Source organism: Amblyomma mixtum, chromosome 7, assembly GCF_055824585.1.
Source record: "Amblyomma mixtum isolate Tamu chromosome 7, ASM5582458v1, whole genome shotgun sequence".
NCBI lineage: Eukaryota > Metazoa > Arthropoda > Arachnida > Ixodida > Ixodidae > Amblyomma > Amblyomma mixtum.
This window is the reverse complement of record NC_143018.1, coordinates 124,086,897-124,103,092: the sequence shown is the minus strand read 5'-3', so window position 1 is coordinate 124,103,092 and position 16,196 is coordinate 124,086,897. Positions and strand designations below refer to the sequence as shown.

The window sequence follows — 16,196 nt, the reverse complement described above, 5'->3', positions numbered from 1 at the left end:
CTTGTAGACCAGCTACCAGACACATACCTGATAGTTGGAGACTTTAATGCGCATTCATGCTTATGGGGAAGCGAAAAAACTGACGTTAAAGGCCATCTTATTGAGGATTTTATTCTATGCAGTAGCATCTGTTTACTTAACTCGGGTAAACCCACGTACTGCTCCCCAACTTCAGGGAAAATGAGTGTTTTAGATTTCTCTTTTAGTTCGCCGTCTGTTTTTAGCGATTTTAACTGGAGTGTTTTAGACAATCCATACGGAAGCGATCATCTCCCTGTCATAATAAGTCTCTCATCGTCACCAACAGTCGTTCCCACGAAACCACGGCGTTGGAAGCTACATTTAGCTAACTGGGAATTGTTTAGGAAAATGTCCAATTTGGAGGATATAATTTTAGAAAATCATACCGTAGATGAAATAAATGAAATGGTCACAACATGCATTCTTTCTTCCGCGCACCTATCAATTCCGAAATCCTCAGGAGTGGTCCGCCAGAACCACAAATTGTGGTACACAAGAGAATGCAAAGAGGCTAAAAAACAACAAAATAAAGCATGGGGAGTATTTCGCAGATATTCCACACACGAGAACCTTATGATTTTCAAAAAGGCAAGAGCGGAAGCGCGGTGTATTCGGCGCAAGGCCGAGAATACATCATGGCAAGCTTATGTCTCTTCTATAAACAGCTCAACCACATCAAAACAAATGTGGGAGCAGGTGCGAAAACTAAGCGGCAGGTACTCACCCTTCACAATCCCCCATTTAACAACACCTGGTACACAAACAAGTATAGATGAAAAGGCTGACATACTAGGACAACATTACTTTGACGTTTCAAGCTCTTCACACTACACACAGTCATTCTTAAAACACAAAAACACAACTGAAAAGCAGAAGCCTCAAACGACTGGCAGTACAAATGAAACATACAATAGTAGTAGTAGTAGTAGTAGTAGTAAAGGACTTTTATTCGACCAAAATTTATAGGCCGAGCATTTCGACCGCCTGGGCGACCAGAAGCCGCTGTTCTTCTTCCCCTTCAGCGCCAAGCCAGTCGAGCCAGGTGGTGATGGATAGAGAGGGTGGGGGGAAGGAACCCGACTGCTGAGCAGCCGGGCAATAGAAGAGGCAATGGGCCAGGTCCGCATGGATACAGGGGCAGTTGGGACAGGAAGGGTCCGATCGATAGCGATAGAGGAAGAGGCGGGACGGGGTGATAACTGCATTCATCTGAATGTGCCGAAGAAGGCGAGACTCCGGCACCGTGAGTGATGGATGAGGGGGAGGGAAAAGGCGTTTGTCGAGGCGGAGCTCAAGGTAGACCTCTTTTATGGTGCGGCGAAGGGTGAGTCTCCCACCGTCTTCCGAGGGCTTGGGCCAGGGGATCAACGGTGCCCGGAAAAGTGTGTCGCGGGCGAGCTGATGGGCCAGCTTATTGCCGTCAATCCCTGAATGCCCAGGGACCCAGCGGAGGAAAACGATGGAAGGCTGCAGTGCGGAGACCGCTCGTTCGACCTCCTGTTGGAGAGAAGGCGTCAGGGTGCGTTTCTGTATGTGGTGTATAGCGGCTTGTGAGTCTGAATAGACTGTGTACTCTTGGAGAGAGGGAAGGAGGGCAAATGACTGGAGGGCATGCGTAATGGCGAGAACCTCGAGGGACAATGCGTCTGGAGGGTGTAGATACGGCCCGCTGGTGTGGGTTTCAGGAGCAGGGAGGTGTGGATGGTACAGGGCGTAACCGCAGGAACCTCGAGGAGCCACGAAAGAGGCATCCGTGTAAGCTACACCCTGGGTATCAAAGAGAGGGGAATGGTGCTGCGCGGCCGCATGACGACGTCCGGCGTGCAGGACGGGGGACATGTTGGTCGGGAGGGGAAGGATACGAAGATTGGGGGCGGGGGTGGGAATAGGAGAGGTAAACGGGGAGATTGGAATGGGCGAGATACCCGCTTGAGTCAATAACCACTGACCCTGACGGGTAAGGGCAAGCCGGGCAAGCTGCGAGTCACGATGGAGACTGAGAAGAGAACGAAGAGGATGGAAGAGGCCTGTGGCAAAGAGCTTAGTGGTAGAGGTAGTGATAGGGAGGTTGAGAGCTGCCTTGTAGACGCCCACAAGGGCAGTCTCGAGAGCGTTAAGTTGAGTCTGAGTGAAGGGAGCGTAGGGTGCAAAGTACAAGACCTTGTTGAGGGCCAGCGCATGGGCAACTCGGCACGCGTGAGCCTCGTGGAGACCTGAGCGTCGAGTGACCACGCGCCGCAGGAGGTGAGTTACAGAGTGGCAGGTGGTGACAGCGCGGTGGAGGGCTTGCACATTCTTAGTCGCATGCAAAGGGAAGCCAAGAACTTTGCACTGTGTGACGACAGGAATGGGAGAGCCAGAAAGGTGGAGAGAGACGAAGTGGTTGTGTGAGCGCTGGTAGGAGGAATGGTTGAGAAGGAGAAGCTCGGATTTCTCAGGAGCAGGAGAGAGGCCAGCGGTGGTGAGAAAGGAGTCGATGAGATCTAGGCCACGTTGCAGGGTGTCCTGTACGTGACCGGGAGAGCCAGATGAACACCAGAGTGTGATGTCATCGGCGTAAAATATATGATGCAGGTCGGGAATTTCAGCTAGCTGGGAGGCGAGAGGGGCCATAGCGAGATTGAAAAGGGTAGGAGAGAGAACAGCACCTTGAGGAGTGCCACGGGTGAGGTGGTGTGGGTTAGACAAGTGGGTATCTACTCGAAAGCGAGCCACACGTTTAGAGAGGAATGAGCGGATATAGGAGTGCATGCGGGAGCCACAATCCAAAGAGGCGAGTTGAGAAAGGATGTGATCGTGGCAAACACCGTCAAAGGCCTTGCGAACATCGACGGTCACAAGTGCGTAAATTTGAGTGGGTGTAGGGGACAGAAACGTTTGCTGGAGAATCAGAAACATGTCCTGTGCACAGACGCGGCGTCGGAAGCCAATGAGAGAATGGGGGAAGAACTCCCGTGCCTCAAGAAAATCAGAGAGGCGAGTCAGAGCCATTCGCTCAAGGGTCTTACCAACGCACGACGTCAGGGAGATTGGACGGAGGTTAGAGAGAGAGGGAGGTTTGCCCGGCTTTGGAATCATAGAAATAAGGGAGGATGTCCAGGAGCTCGGCAAGCAGCCGCTCTGCCAGGCCTCATTGTAGGTTTGGAGGAGGAATTCTTTGGCGCAGTCAGGAAGGTTACGAAGTGTGGTGTAAGTGATGGCACCCTCACCGGGAGCCGAGCGTGTAGCATTAGCAGCCAGAGCAGATTCGAGCTCCCGGAGAGTGAAGCATTGGTCCAGATCGGGGTTAGGTCCACCCGAGTACACCGGGTAGGAGGGTGCCAGAGGGGGCGGGAGGTAGAGAGAGGCGAGTTGATCAAAAACTTCGGAGGCAGTCCCCTGAGTGAGGGCTTTAGCTAGAGTGGGAGCAAGGGCAGGCTTAGTGCCAAGGAGGGATTTAAAGAGAGACCATGCGGATCGCGAGTGCAAAGAAGAATCAAGGCCATCACAAAGAGCACTCCAACGAGAGTGCTCGAGGGAGGCGCAGTGGGCGACGATCTCGGCCCGCAGAGCAGTGATCCGGGAGGAAAGTTGGGAATTGTGTGGTTGGGAGCGAAAGGAGCGTTGAAGACGTTTACGGCGACGCCATAAACGGAGAAGGTGAGGATCTGGGTCTTGGATTGGGTAACGAGAGCGAACGCGACGGCTACTGGACGTGAGCGCTGCAGAGATGCGCGACGTCCAGTCGTCGTAGGATTGAAAGGAGTCGGAGGCGAGATTAGTGCGAAAAGCATGCCAGTCAGTGTGAATAACCGGATGACAGCGAGGGATGTGGGAAAGAGAAGCGGTGATATGGATGAGAAAGTGGTCACTTAGAAGAGTTTCGGCTGTCACCTGCCAGTGAAAGGAAAGTGAACCCCGAGAGAAAGTGAGGTCGGGTGTCGTGGGGCGTTGTGAGGCAGTGCCCGCTCGAGTAGGAGAGCCAGGAGTATTAAGAAGGGTGAGGTGGCGTTCCTGGGACAGACAATGGAGGAGGCGGCCGGGTTTGAGGTTTTGTGGGTAGCCCCAGAATGTGTGAGGGGCATTAAAGTCACCACCAAAGAGGATATGGGAGGTAGAAGGAAGAGAGTGAAGGAATTTACCCAGAGCAGAGAATAAAGAGGAAGTGACAGGGGGGTTATAAAAAGACAAAAGGACGAGTGAGATGCGGGAAGAAGGGTGGTAATAAACCACACCAACTAAATATTTAAGGAGGGTGGAGGGGATGTCAATTTGCTCTACGAGCACGTCACTGCGTACATAAATAGACGCAAGTGGTGTGGCCGTAGTGGCATGGTAGGCGCGGTAGCCTGGGACATTGCGGGCCGTCCGGGTCTCCTGGAGAAGGAGAAAATGAGGCAGAGAGGGGCGGGTGAGTAGATACTGGTGGAGGGGGGTCTTATTGTGGCAAAGATTTCGGCAGTTCCACTGCACAATCTCGAGGTCCTCGCCAAACGCCATTATGATAGTGGAGAGGAACGCGATGGTACGCGTTCCTTCTTTTTGGCCGGGGGCAGTGACTCATGCAGGGATTGGAGCGTAGAAGTGAAGGATTCTAATTGTTTGGATTGTGCTTGGAGGGTGGTAAGGATCTGGAGAACCGAAGTTTCCAGCTGAACCAAGCGAGTGTGATGGGCCTGTGTGGTGGTTTCTACAAGGTCAGCCAAAGGGGCGACCTGGGCGCTGGAGGAAGGAGTGGTGAACGTGGCAAGGTGCTCATTTAGCTTGCTAAGCTGGGAGGTGAGAGAGGAGGTGGTTGTCTGGAGGGTTTGAGTCAAGGCATGTATCTGCTGTTGTAGATCGTGGGAAATGCGCTGCTGCTCTCGCTGCTGGCGTTCCAGCATTGCCAGCCGGAGGTCGAAGGAGCGTCTCTCGTCAGTCAAGGATGGAGAGGGTGGTTTAGTGGAAGAGAGGGACGCTGGCACCGAGGATCCTTTAACTATGGCGGCGTAGGAGCCTGGTGGTGACGTGATCGGAGCTGAAGGAGATTCATGATTAGAGAAAGAGGGGGAGGGGGTGGTGGGTTGAGTGGCCCGGCGCAAAGCTAGGCGTCGGAGGTATGCAGTTTTAGCACACTCGCGTTGTTTAGCAAGGAGAAAGGGGCAAGTGGGGTCGAGGGAGGGGTGGGTGTTCACCTTGCAATGAACGCACCAGGGCTGGGCACACACATGAGCGGAAGGGTCAGCGGGAAGAGGAGCAGCACAGCGACGGCACTTGGCCGGAACGCTGTGCTGGGGGCATTGGTGGGCGCGGTGGCCTAGAGTGAGACAACGGGTGCAGGTGGGAGGCTTAGGTTTATGAGGACGGCACCGGAAGGCAACGCGTTTGAAATAAACAAAGTGGGGGATGACGGTACCAGCGAACGTAATGAGCACTGATTGAGTGGATCCCATCATGCGAGCAGCGAGAATATCAGTTTTGAAAGACATTATTTACAATTCAGGAGATCCAAAACATACTGTCCTCCGGTAAACAGACAGCACCTGGCCCGGATGATGTACATTATGAAATGCTTTCCCACCTGTCGGAAGCTGCAGTAGGGGCACTTTCGCAATTTTTCAACGAAATATGGATGTCCGGAAAGATGCCGAAAGCTTGGAAAAAAGCAGTTATCGTACCGTTCTTAAAACCTGGAAAGCCGTCCACCTCCCCTAATAGTTATAGACCCATAGCTCTTACAATTTATTTAGCAAAATCATTTGAAAGTGTGCTCAACGTCAGGCTAATGTTCATTCTTGAATCACGTGAACTCCTTGACATCCACCAGTGCGGATTTAAAAAAGGATGTTCGACAACTGACCATCTCGTCCGCTTAGAAAACACAGTCCGAGAGGCGTTCATACACCAACAACATTGTCTGTCAGTCTTCTTTGACATGGAGAAGGCGTACGATACTACACGGAGATATGGGATTCTACGCGACTTAGCAGATCTTGGCATCCGGGGAAGGATGTTGAACTGCCTGAAGGATTTCCTGTCAGACCGGTTTTTTCAGGCGCGCTTGGGTGCAACCCTTTCGAAGAGCTTTGTCCAGGAGAATGGGGTACCGCAGGGCTGTATCCTAAGTACTACTGTTTTTGTCGTGAAAATGAATTCTATAGCGAAAATAATTCCCAGCTCCATTATATATTCCGTGTATGTCGACGACCTTCAGATTGCTTGCACGTCCTCCAGCCTGTCAACGTGTGAGAGGCAGGTACAACTCACATTAAACAAGCTAGCAATCTGGGCCGACAAAAATGGGTTCAAGTTCTCTCCACAGAAAACAGTAGCTGTTGCTTTTTTGCTTAAAAGAGGATTGCAGATCAATCCGAACTTACACCTAAATGGAGCCACACTACCGGTAAAACAAGAACATAAATTTTTAGGAATAACATTTGACAAAAAACTTACATTTCTGCCGCACATAAACAACTTGAAAGTAAAGGCCTCCCGTGCAATGAATATCCTTAAAGTACTCTCAAGGAAACGCTCGGGATCTGACAGAGCATGCCTTCTTCATATCTACCGTTCTCTAGCGCGCTCATGTCTAGATTATCGGAGGATAGTATACGGCTCCGCAAGGCCTTCATATCTAAAAAGATTTGATCCAGTTCATAATCTAGGTATTCGCCTTTCTTGTGGAGGATACAGAACGTCTCCGGTAATGAGCCTTCATGTTGAAGCAAATGAGCCATCACTAGAAGATAGAAGAAAAGCACTTACATGCTCAAACATTCTTAGAATTAGGTCGCGAACAAAACACGTGTGTTATTCAATCGTCACAACATGTCCTTCTCGAATAATATTTACAAATAAGCCCCAAGCAACCAGGCCTTTGCTAATTTGGTTTGAGGAGATCTGCCGAGAACTTGACTTATCAGAAACATTACCAAATGTTGCAGAACGTTGCGACGCATTTCCCCCTTGGTACAGTTTTCCATTGGTCTGTGATATAAGTCTTACACAGTTCAACAAGAGAAAAACTCCACCAGAACACACCATACAAGAGTTCCTTACACTACAGGAAAAATATGATAGCTACACCGCGTTCTACACAGACGGATCGAAAACTACAGGTTATGTTGGAAGTGCAGTAGTGGAAGGGAACTCGGAAAAAATAGTAAGGCTTCCTCAGTGTGCATCAGTTTTTACAGCCGAGTGTTATGCTGTGTTTCTTGTTACGGAGAAAATAATAAGCAACAACATCGAAAACAGTGTTATCTACACAGACACCCTCAGTGTACTGAAAGCACGACAGTCGAGAAATGCAGTCATGCCATCAATAGGTAAGGTGTTACATAACATAACAAGGATCGTAACACAAGGGCATAACATAAAATTATGTTGGGTTGCAAGCCATGTTGGAATTGATGGTAACGAGAGAGCGGACGCATGCGCTGCTCAAGCCCACAACAAGAAAATACAGAAAATAAGCATGCCACATAATGATTGCATGAAGCTAGTTCAGAGCAGACTGAGGAAAAAATGGCAGAGCACATGGAATAGTCAGATAAATAACAAGCTACACTTAATAAAACCAATATGAAACGAATGGAAATCATGCATACATCAGGAACGCTTTTTTCAAGTTCTTTTATGTCGTTTATGTATTGGACACACGCACCTTACCCACAAATTTCTACTAACAAAACAAGACAAACGTACCTGTGAAAAATGCGGAGATGAACTCACAGTAACTCATACTGTAATCTCATGCATAGAACTTGAAACACTCAGAAACAAGTTTTTTACGCCGTTTTACAACCAACACATCCCTTTTCATCCGTCATTGATTTTAGGTAAAGAAGCTCTTATTGATAAGTCAAGTGTTTTTAACTTTTTAAAAGAAGCCAATGTACTAGAAAAATTCTTAATTTTTACCCTGTGCTTTACAATTTATTGACGCACCTCAGCCACCCTCCCGTCGTGAGAAGACGGCTGAGGTCACCATTACGTCGGTTGGGGACCTCAAGATCCTTGCACAGCCAAGGATGGCTGCTGAGGTTGCCAACCCTTTTTAAAGCATTAACCATAAGTCTCTTCTAAAATTTTGTCATAGTTTTACTAGCTTGCACGAATTAACTTTTTAGGCCCTTTACACCGCCGTTCATTTAGACTTTTGTATGACATCTATCTAGAAGAAGTTTCTATACCCGGAGCTTGGCGCATGATAGCCTTAGACGCTTATGCGCCAATAAACTCAACTCAACTTTTCTGAAAACTACAGCGCATGGAACGATTCTGCGCGAACACGGTGACTGTCACTGCCGACTCTTGCTCCCCGCTGCAAAGTTTTAACGCTAAAAAATTGGAGGGGTTACGTAAGCTTAGGGTATGACGGGATAGCGTTGATGTGTTAACGCCCACCTATGCGGAATTGGTCATTCTTGACGCGCATACATGTCTGGGATTCCCCGAGTACCCCTGGCACAGTGGCGCAGCGGTTAAGCGGTGCGCCACTGCCCTGCGATGGCAGATGTGGTGTGCTACCTACGTTGCACTTGCGGAGCACCATTTAGCGACCAATCATTAATTTAACTGACACCTGCCACGGTGGGCAGTTTGCCCAGATTACAGTGGGCAGGTTGTAATCTCGCAACAAGGTCACGTTGCCTAGGTTGCCCGCCTGCCCCTTAGGTGGCTGGTTCTGATCTGCGATTTTCAAATTTCAAATTTTTCGGGGATTTTTCAGTCACGGTCAACGGGGTCGATGCCAACAGCAGACGGGTCAGACCAAAGTTAACATCGCTCCATCTGGTACATTTTCATACCCCCTTCAGGGAGATGCAGCGCAGGGCATGCTGTTAGAGTGGCAAATAGCCCAACCGTAAACTGCATGGCGTTGGTGTCCGAAAGAGTGTACGTATCCCTGTACAAAAACTGAGTGCGTGAGGAGTGACAAGAGTAGTACCAGACGGCTCGGTAATTGTACCGATTTCTTCAAAAAAAAAAGACGAAAAAATTGCACCGTTAAGGACACAGCATTGCTTACAGAATCATTCCTCACCCTTAATTTCACTTTTTTGGACTGTTTCACAGCCGTGTGTTTTTTAGGGTGAACATGTGCAAGATTCTTCCCTCGCCACGGAATGTCAGGATGCGTAAGGGCGCACAGGTGCTTCAAGGCGTTCCAGGCAGGTTTTCAGTTGTACATCAACTTCACATCCAACATAATGTGAGATGTTAGAGCTTCCCATTATACATAATTAAAGTTTTATGCGTGGAGCAACAGCAGATACTTGCATTGAAATTCGAAATTGACTAAATTTCCATAGCACAACAGCGAAGAACCACTAACTCGTGGCGAGTGGTCTAAATTGGGTGTATAAATGAGGACAATGTCGGCGCGCAATACGCAGCTAAGGGGAGTACGGCTCTGGCGTGTCTGCCTGTTGATATCGATCGGGGGGGAAATCTGACTGTGCTGCCTGCTCGTGCCCCCCCCCCGCGCTACCGGATACGGGCCGGTGTAGTTTCGGCTACTAGGCTTTGTTCCGGTGCAACGCCAGCAGTGGGGATGGGACGGCCGGGACCCATCCTCTGGGGATGCAAAACCCCATGGGAGTGGCAGCCACTCCCAGGCGGCTGTGAGGGCCAGGCGCCCACGTGAGGTCCGATGCCTGAGCGGAGGCAGGCCTGGGTTTATACTCAGGTTGGACCCACGAAATCTGGCCCGGAAGGCATGTCCAAAGAACGAAAGGTTTTCAAATACATGCTACTTCCCTTCACACGTGGAGGCGTGCAAGTCTGGCTACCGGCGCGTCGGTTTCTGGTTACGGAGAAACCAGGTCAGCGCGGGGGTTTATAGTAGCCAGGCTCTGAAACGGCGCCTCGGGGAAGCGACCTTACGGCCGGCCGCAGGGCTTTAATGGCCGTTGCGGGACGCCGGGGGATGGGGGCCTAGTACGACCTCGAAAGAGTCTGGTAAAAACCGTCGATGTTGTGGAGTACCGGTGGAGTAGGCCCTGGTTATCTCACGCTAGGCCATGTTCTTGGTTAGTTGCCCGGTCGCCCGGCCTTGAACACTCCCTCCTCAGTAGAAGAAGAGCAAACTAGAGGAGGAAATAAGTGCATGGTTGGTTGGTGGGCAGCACAGATGGGTCCCCGCGGAGGTGGTAAGTCACGACGCTGAGGGCCTGGGGGCCGTTAGGCTGACGACCTAAGCCTCTACTGGCTTAAAACCGCGAAAAGCACTCGACGGTAAGTAGCCGGCTGGTTGGAAAAGTCCCATAGTGGCGTGGAGGGGCCTCAGATAGCTGCTCACCCCGTGTTAGGTTTTCCTGTCTCCGACGGTCGGAGCCCGCTGTGTAAGGTGGGTGGTCAGACATCCCGTGAGTGGGGCCGCACCATTGGGCAATCTCGATGCTCTCCCTGCCCTGGCCAGGCAGGCCAGCAATGGAGTCGAGATAATCGAAGGATCTGAACAAAAACCTCCCTGTCTCCATTCCTAGCCTTTGTCCCCACCCATTCCCTACAACCATTCTTCCCATCCATTTGTCCATCCCTTCCGCTACTTCCCAGGGGAGATCAGGGGAGTCTCCCCGGGCCCGCTCCCCCGGCTGTGGGTCGCTATAGTAGCTTTTCCCTTTTCTTTTACTTTTCCACTTACGGCTGGTGAAATTACAAAATGCCTACAGGCCTATTCTTTTATTTTCGAATTGGGTTAAGCCTGTTGTACGTGTAAAGAAATAAAACAGCGCAAGGGAAGAGACGAAACACGAAACAACACGAAACAGACGAAACAACCTCTGCCCGTATACCCTGTGGGAAGAGATACATTGGCCAAACAGGCAGGTGCCTCAACATTAGGCTTCAAGAGCACAGGAACAATGAAGACAGTATTGCCATTTCTGGGCACCTTGGAAAGCACTGCAAAAAGTGCAAACGTAAGGATGTTGTTAAGAAGAACTTCTTGTTGGGCGAGTTGGTGCATACTGTTGTAGGTACGAATTGCGCAGATCGGAACTCTGGCGTCAAGTGTGCAGGTTCCAAGATCTTTTGGGAACGATTTGCTATGCCCTAGACCAGGCCTGGCTAGCTAAAATCAAGCTATGTGCTGCCAGAAGATGTGCTGCTCAGTTGATTGAATTTAGGTGGGCTCAGTGCCTGCACCAGGTCCGGGCTTATGACAGAACTTCGTCCAAGTCAATCCAGGGAAGAGGTCTTCAAGTCCTGGGAGACGTTGTGATACCTGAAGAAGTTGCATGTTTGCGCTCTTTCAGTCTCCCTCGTGTTTTTCCTGTGTGTGTCTTTTGTGCGCAATTCGTACCTACAACAGCATGCACCAACTCGCCCAACAAGAAGTTCTTCTTAACTACCTGTCTAGTACAGGGGGCCCTTTCATGAATGTTCCTCCTTCACCCCTGCAAGTCAACACCTGTGTGAACCTCATCGTCAGCTCAACTTGCCGCGCCAGGTAACTTGCCTTTTGCCTGCGCAAGGGACTCATACACGAAGATGTAAGTTCTATGTTCGGCATCCTAAAACCGCGAGCGAGCCTTTTAAAACGCATATGCAGGTACCTCAGATCGGAACTCTGGCGTCAAGTGCGCAGGTTCCAAGATCTTTTGGGAACGATTTGCTATGCCCTAGACCAGGCCTGGCTAGCTGAAATCAAGCTATGTGCTGCCAGAAGATTTGCTGCTCAGTTGATTGAATTTAGTTGGGCTCAGTGCCTGCACCAGGTCCAGGCTTATGATAGATCTTCGTCCAAGTCAATCCAGGGAAGAGGTCTTCAAGTCCTGGGAGACGTTGCGATACCTGAAGAAGTTTCATGTTTGCGCTCTTTCAGTCTCCCTCGTGTTTTTCCTGTGTGTGTCTTTTGTGCGCAATTCGTACCTACAACAGTAAGGATGTTGATCCGGACAAAACCTGTTCTCCAGATTTAAATCGCTGCACAATTCTTGCTAGAGGACGGGATAGGATATCCAGGGTAATCGCAGAAGCGTTCGAAATCCACAACGCAAAGGAACAATGTGTGAATACACCCTCCCTGTGCTTGTCGCAAAAAGAATTGGATTTTCTTAGAGGCAGGGTAAATGTTTAATCCTTTTCTTAAATGCCCCTCTCTGTCTTTTTTGTTAATCACCTTGTGCCGCGATTTTAGTTCCGTTTTTTCACCGTTTTTTTGCCTTTTGGCTATGTGTATATCTGTTTTCATCGGTTTCACTTTCCGTCCCGGCCTCTTACACCGTGATTTTTTTATCGCTTTTTGTCTTTTTCGGCCTTTCATCGTTTTTACCCTTGGACGGGACTACACTGTTTCGGTGATTGTGCAGGATCGCCTTGGACACACCCCCCTCTTTGTACCTTACATATGTGTCCTGCATCGTAATAAAATTTCAGTTGTCAGTCAGCGCCCGTGTCTGTGTTTTGCTCCTTCGTGTTTCGTCTCGTCCCTTGCGCTGTTTTATTTCATTATGCAATACCAACTAGCCCGGCATCTTGCACTTCTGTTGTACGTATGTGGTGCAGGCAGGGGCTTATTATTTTTATTTCCTTTTCGGTTGCCACAACCTATTCTTTGTTGATCTCGATCGCTTCAGAATTGTTGTACCAGTTATTTCAACGACGACTTTAGCTGTTTTATCTGGCTTCTATGGCGCATCTAATTTCGTGTGCTGTGCGAGAGCGTTTCGAGGAGGTTGGTTTCCAAGCAGGACATTTTCTTCATTTTTGCAGAAGGTAGCCCGAAAAACGCTCTTTGAACATATTTCTACTGGTTATTATTACCGGGAATCGGAACATTTACTCACGGCATTTCCAGCTTCCCTTTCGTAGTGGGCGCATCACAAAATTAGCAGGGTATTAAACAGAAGTCACTACTAGTGCAGTTGTAAGCAAACAAGACCTGCGACACTGAACTAATCGGCACGAAGGTGTCATTGCCATCGTCCTATCCCATCGTTCGGGCGTTGTGAAAACACTCTACAGAGTGCGAATTTGTCCACGATGTACACCATGTAGCGGAGGAATTTTTTAAACCTAGTGCACGTGGGGTAAGTACGCACCCTTCGGTGCAAATTGAGCAGGGTTCCTTTTTCCGGGTAAAACTCTACGTATCCAGAGAAGGCGCCCGCATGCTGCACGTTGAACGAGATGTCGTGCAGCGGAATTTGGTCCAAGCCGACGCTGGGCAGCAACCGGTCCACGTCGAAGTTGGCGCGCCAGACACTGGCCCAGGCACAAACTGACACACAAAAGAAAGGAGTTATAGGGGTGTGGAAGGACGTAAAGTGGGGTGCTAGGGAAAATAAACTTCATGTTAGGTCGTCTTGTAGTAGTGTTCAACGTCACAACGAACACGTACTCTGTCATGTAGCAAGTTCCTCATACAAAGATAGAACGAAGTGAGCAGATGTGGCCAATGTTTAGCTCCCCGTTAAGCAGTCGGTTGGTTCCGCTGTTTGGACTACGCAAGTTATTCTGCGCAAAACGTTTGAAAATGGAATCAAAGCTGCGTGATCATCGAGTCAGGAATGTCCTCTATCCCCACGGCTGCCTCTATACTTACGCGAAGTAATCCTAGTAGCTGTATTTGAAGATAATTCCTCCAGCGGATTTTGCATCCACAAGCGCTGAAGTTCGCTTCCTTACGCATAGCTCCTCAAGTATAGCGTTTCGTTTTTCGCTCAGATTAAGGCAGCACTTTTTAAAGTCGTAAAAGCACGGAAGGTAGTGATTGCGCAATGCACTGGGCTTCGGTGCCACTGGAGCTTTGGGGCACTTATTGGCCGATTGTCCCGATGCCTTTCACCAGCATACCGTCGGCACCCCAGCTAACTAGGCATACTTCTTTAATTTATTGTAAGATCGAGCCCACAAGGCGGAGTTAAGCTGCTTAGTTGCGCGAGAAATGTAGATTTGATAAGCTCAAACTTTCTCGTTTTGTTCTCGGCAAAGTGCGTACGCAACGGAAGTTTTTAATTGTCTCCTTTTGAATGCGTGAAACGGCTGACGTGTTTTTCGGATGTTCCTATCGTTGGCGCTCCAGCTGGACCCAACGGTCTCAGCGAGTGCGCGACGGGAGATTTAGTTTGTTTATTTCTTTTTGACGGCTACTGATTAGCAGTTTTCTCTCATATTAAAGTATCAATGACCTGTTTCTATCTACTCGTATTCCGATGGTGTTAAGTAGAGTCTGTATTTTTCATTACTTCGGACTGCACCCAAACAAATACTTGGGTATGCTGCAAACAAGATGTGCTCTCTTGCGAAGTTCGGGAAACGTGATTTTGCGGTGATTGCTTCAGCGAAGAGAATGAAAAAAAGGACTTAGAAAGACTAAGATTACTTGTTCTCAGGCTAATTAGTGGGTAGTCAGGCTTGTTTCTACCAGTGCCGCTGTTCATGCAGTAGTTCAGTAAATTGACAACAGTACTGAAGGATCAATACTCTAAACGGTAAGCGCTTGCTGCAGTTTTCCGTTCGCAGCGTACGTAGCCTTCCTCACGCTCACACCAGGCGTCACTTGAGTAATTTTTGACTATTAGTACCTCGTGGTACCTGAAGGAAACTGCAGACTGTCTGTTCGTCGGGAGTGAAGCATGAAATACTTTACAGGACTGTACTATTGCATTGTAAGGTGGCTGGATGGCGCTAGCGAAACTTTTCAAGTGGACCTCGGCCAGTTCGTTTGGGCGCTGCACAAGCCACTCTGTTGCCCACCGTTCTTCTCCAAGCTGTGCACCGTGCTCGGTGCCCGTGTCTGCTTATTTCGACCCCTTGTTTTTGACCGCATAAAGCTACCATTGCTCACGTAAGCCATGCTTTGTTTCCACGTCCGATCCCCATCGTGTTGCCTGTCTGTACAAAAGGCGCTTCTTGCCGTAAACTCATCTGCTTGTGTTATTGGGAAATACCTCTACGCGGGAATTTTGCTTTGTGAGTGCCGTAGGCTAGGCAGACTGCTATTACACAGCATTTACTGCGCACGCAGATTGGAGCCATATGAATCAAGTGGTGTCGTACAGTTTAGTTGGTAGTGGGCGGCTAGAATGGCAATTCAGTTCAAAGCAGTTGTTCAATGATAGACTTCTTTCATGCCTTGTTGTGTTACACGGCAGCATATATTACTAGAAGACACCGATAACTTCGTTCACTTTACTAATCAGTTCTATAGACTCATTCACAGCGGCCCAGAGAGCTAGTGCTGTTTTGCCGTTACATTCATGCATATATTTCACAGGGCACCCGCGTTTCCACCAAACAATAGCCTTATGCATCACATGACCCATTCATGTATGTTTGACTGGTGTGAAGTTAATGGCGCTCGTAACATCCTGGCCAGCGTTTTGACAGGAAAAGAATGTTGCGTATCTCTAAACGCAGCTTTTGTTTAAGCCTGTTTCTGTATATTAGCATCTATTGACTGCATGCCATGTAGAACTGAAACTTACCTGCAAGTAGCAGCACGGCTGCTACATGTAAGAACATTCTTGCTGTCTGAAATAACTAGAATAAGGATTTCCTTCAGTGATGACATTATATACCTAGTTGGCTGCATTACGCTCAGAAATCACCTAGAGAAGAACAAGCGTCAGCCTGCAGACAGTGTAAAACAAAAACTGCGTCATATGGGGCGAGCTACTCTCCAGATCCATGGGGATCCATCCCCAACGTGTGGGGCGTTCACTCCAGCGCCATGCGATGCGATCCGTCCAGCGATTGGTTAGTTATTCTAAAATTTTTCATTCGCCACCGCAGCTCAGTGTTCACTACAACGCTCGTAGCGAACGCAATGAGGTATATAACATCACCGCCTCTTATCATGCAGTAGGGTTTTATTTATTTATTTATTTATTTATGTCCTCAAAGCTCTCGGTTGAGACATTACATGAGGGAGTGGACGGTATGTGGCAAACAATGGTAAAAAAATGTTAAGATGAAAGGTTGGCGATGCTCCGCTTGAATTCTTGTGGGTTACTTTGGGGCAAAGACGATTTAATAGAACCGAAAGAAGACCATTAGACATTTCCGAAATACAGGATATATACAGCATAATTTTTTTTTTGAACAGTTAGTGCGTTCTTCCTAAATCTACTTACAACCGAACAATAGACGATATGAGAAGTTGACTGGCACTATAGGAACACCGCGCCCACAGCTTCTGGCTTCCATCTCGGTACGGTTGAGCTTGTCAAGCTTGCGCATCGTTTTCTATGCGTACTTTCTTG

The 16,196-nt window shown here is 48.9% G+C and overlaps 1 protein-coding gene across 1 annotated transcript in view; it reads right to left on the bottom strand.

Moving 5' to 3' along the window:
* Window positions 1-15,456, bottom strand: part of LOC149337389 (uncharacterized) — a 32,922-nt gene extending 17,466 nt beyond the window's left edge. Inside the window, exons 1-2 of the mRNA XM_089554415.1 lie at window positions 15,420-15,456; window positions 13,032-13,210 (exon numbers count right to left, since the gene is read on the bottom strand). Of these exons, the coding sequence (XP_089410541.1) occupies window positions 13,032-13,210; window positions 15,420-15,456 (216 nt within the window). The remainder of the gene's footprint in view (window positions 1-13,031; window positions 13,211-15,419) is intronic.
* Window positions 15,457-16,196: the final 740 nt, after the last annotated feature.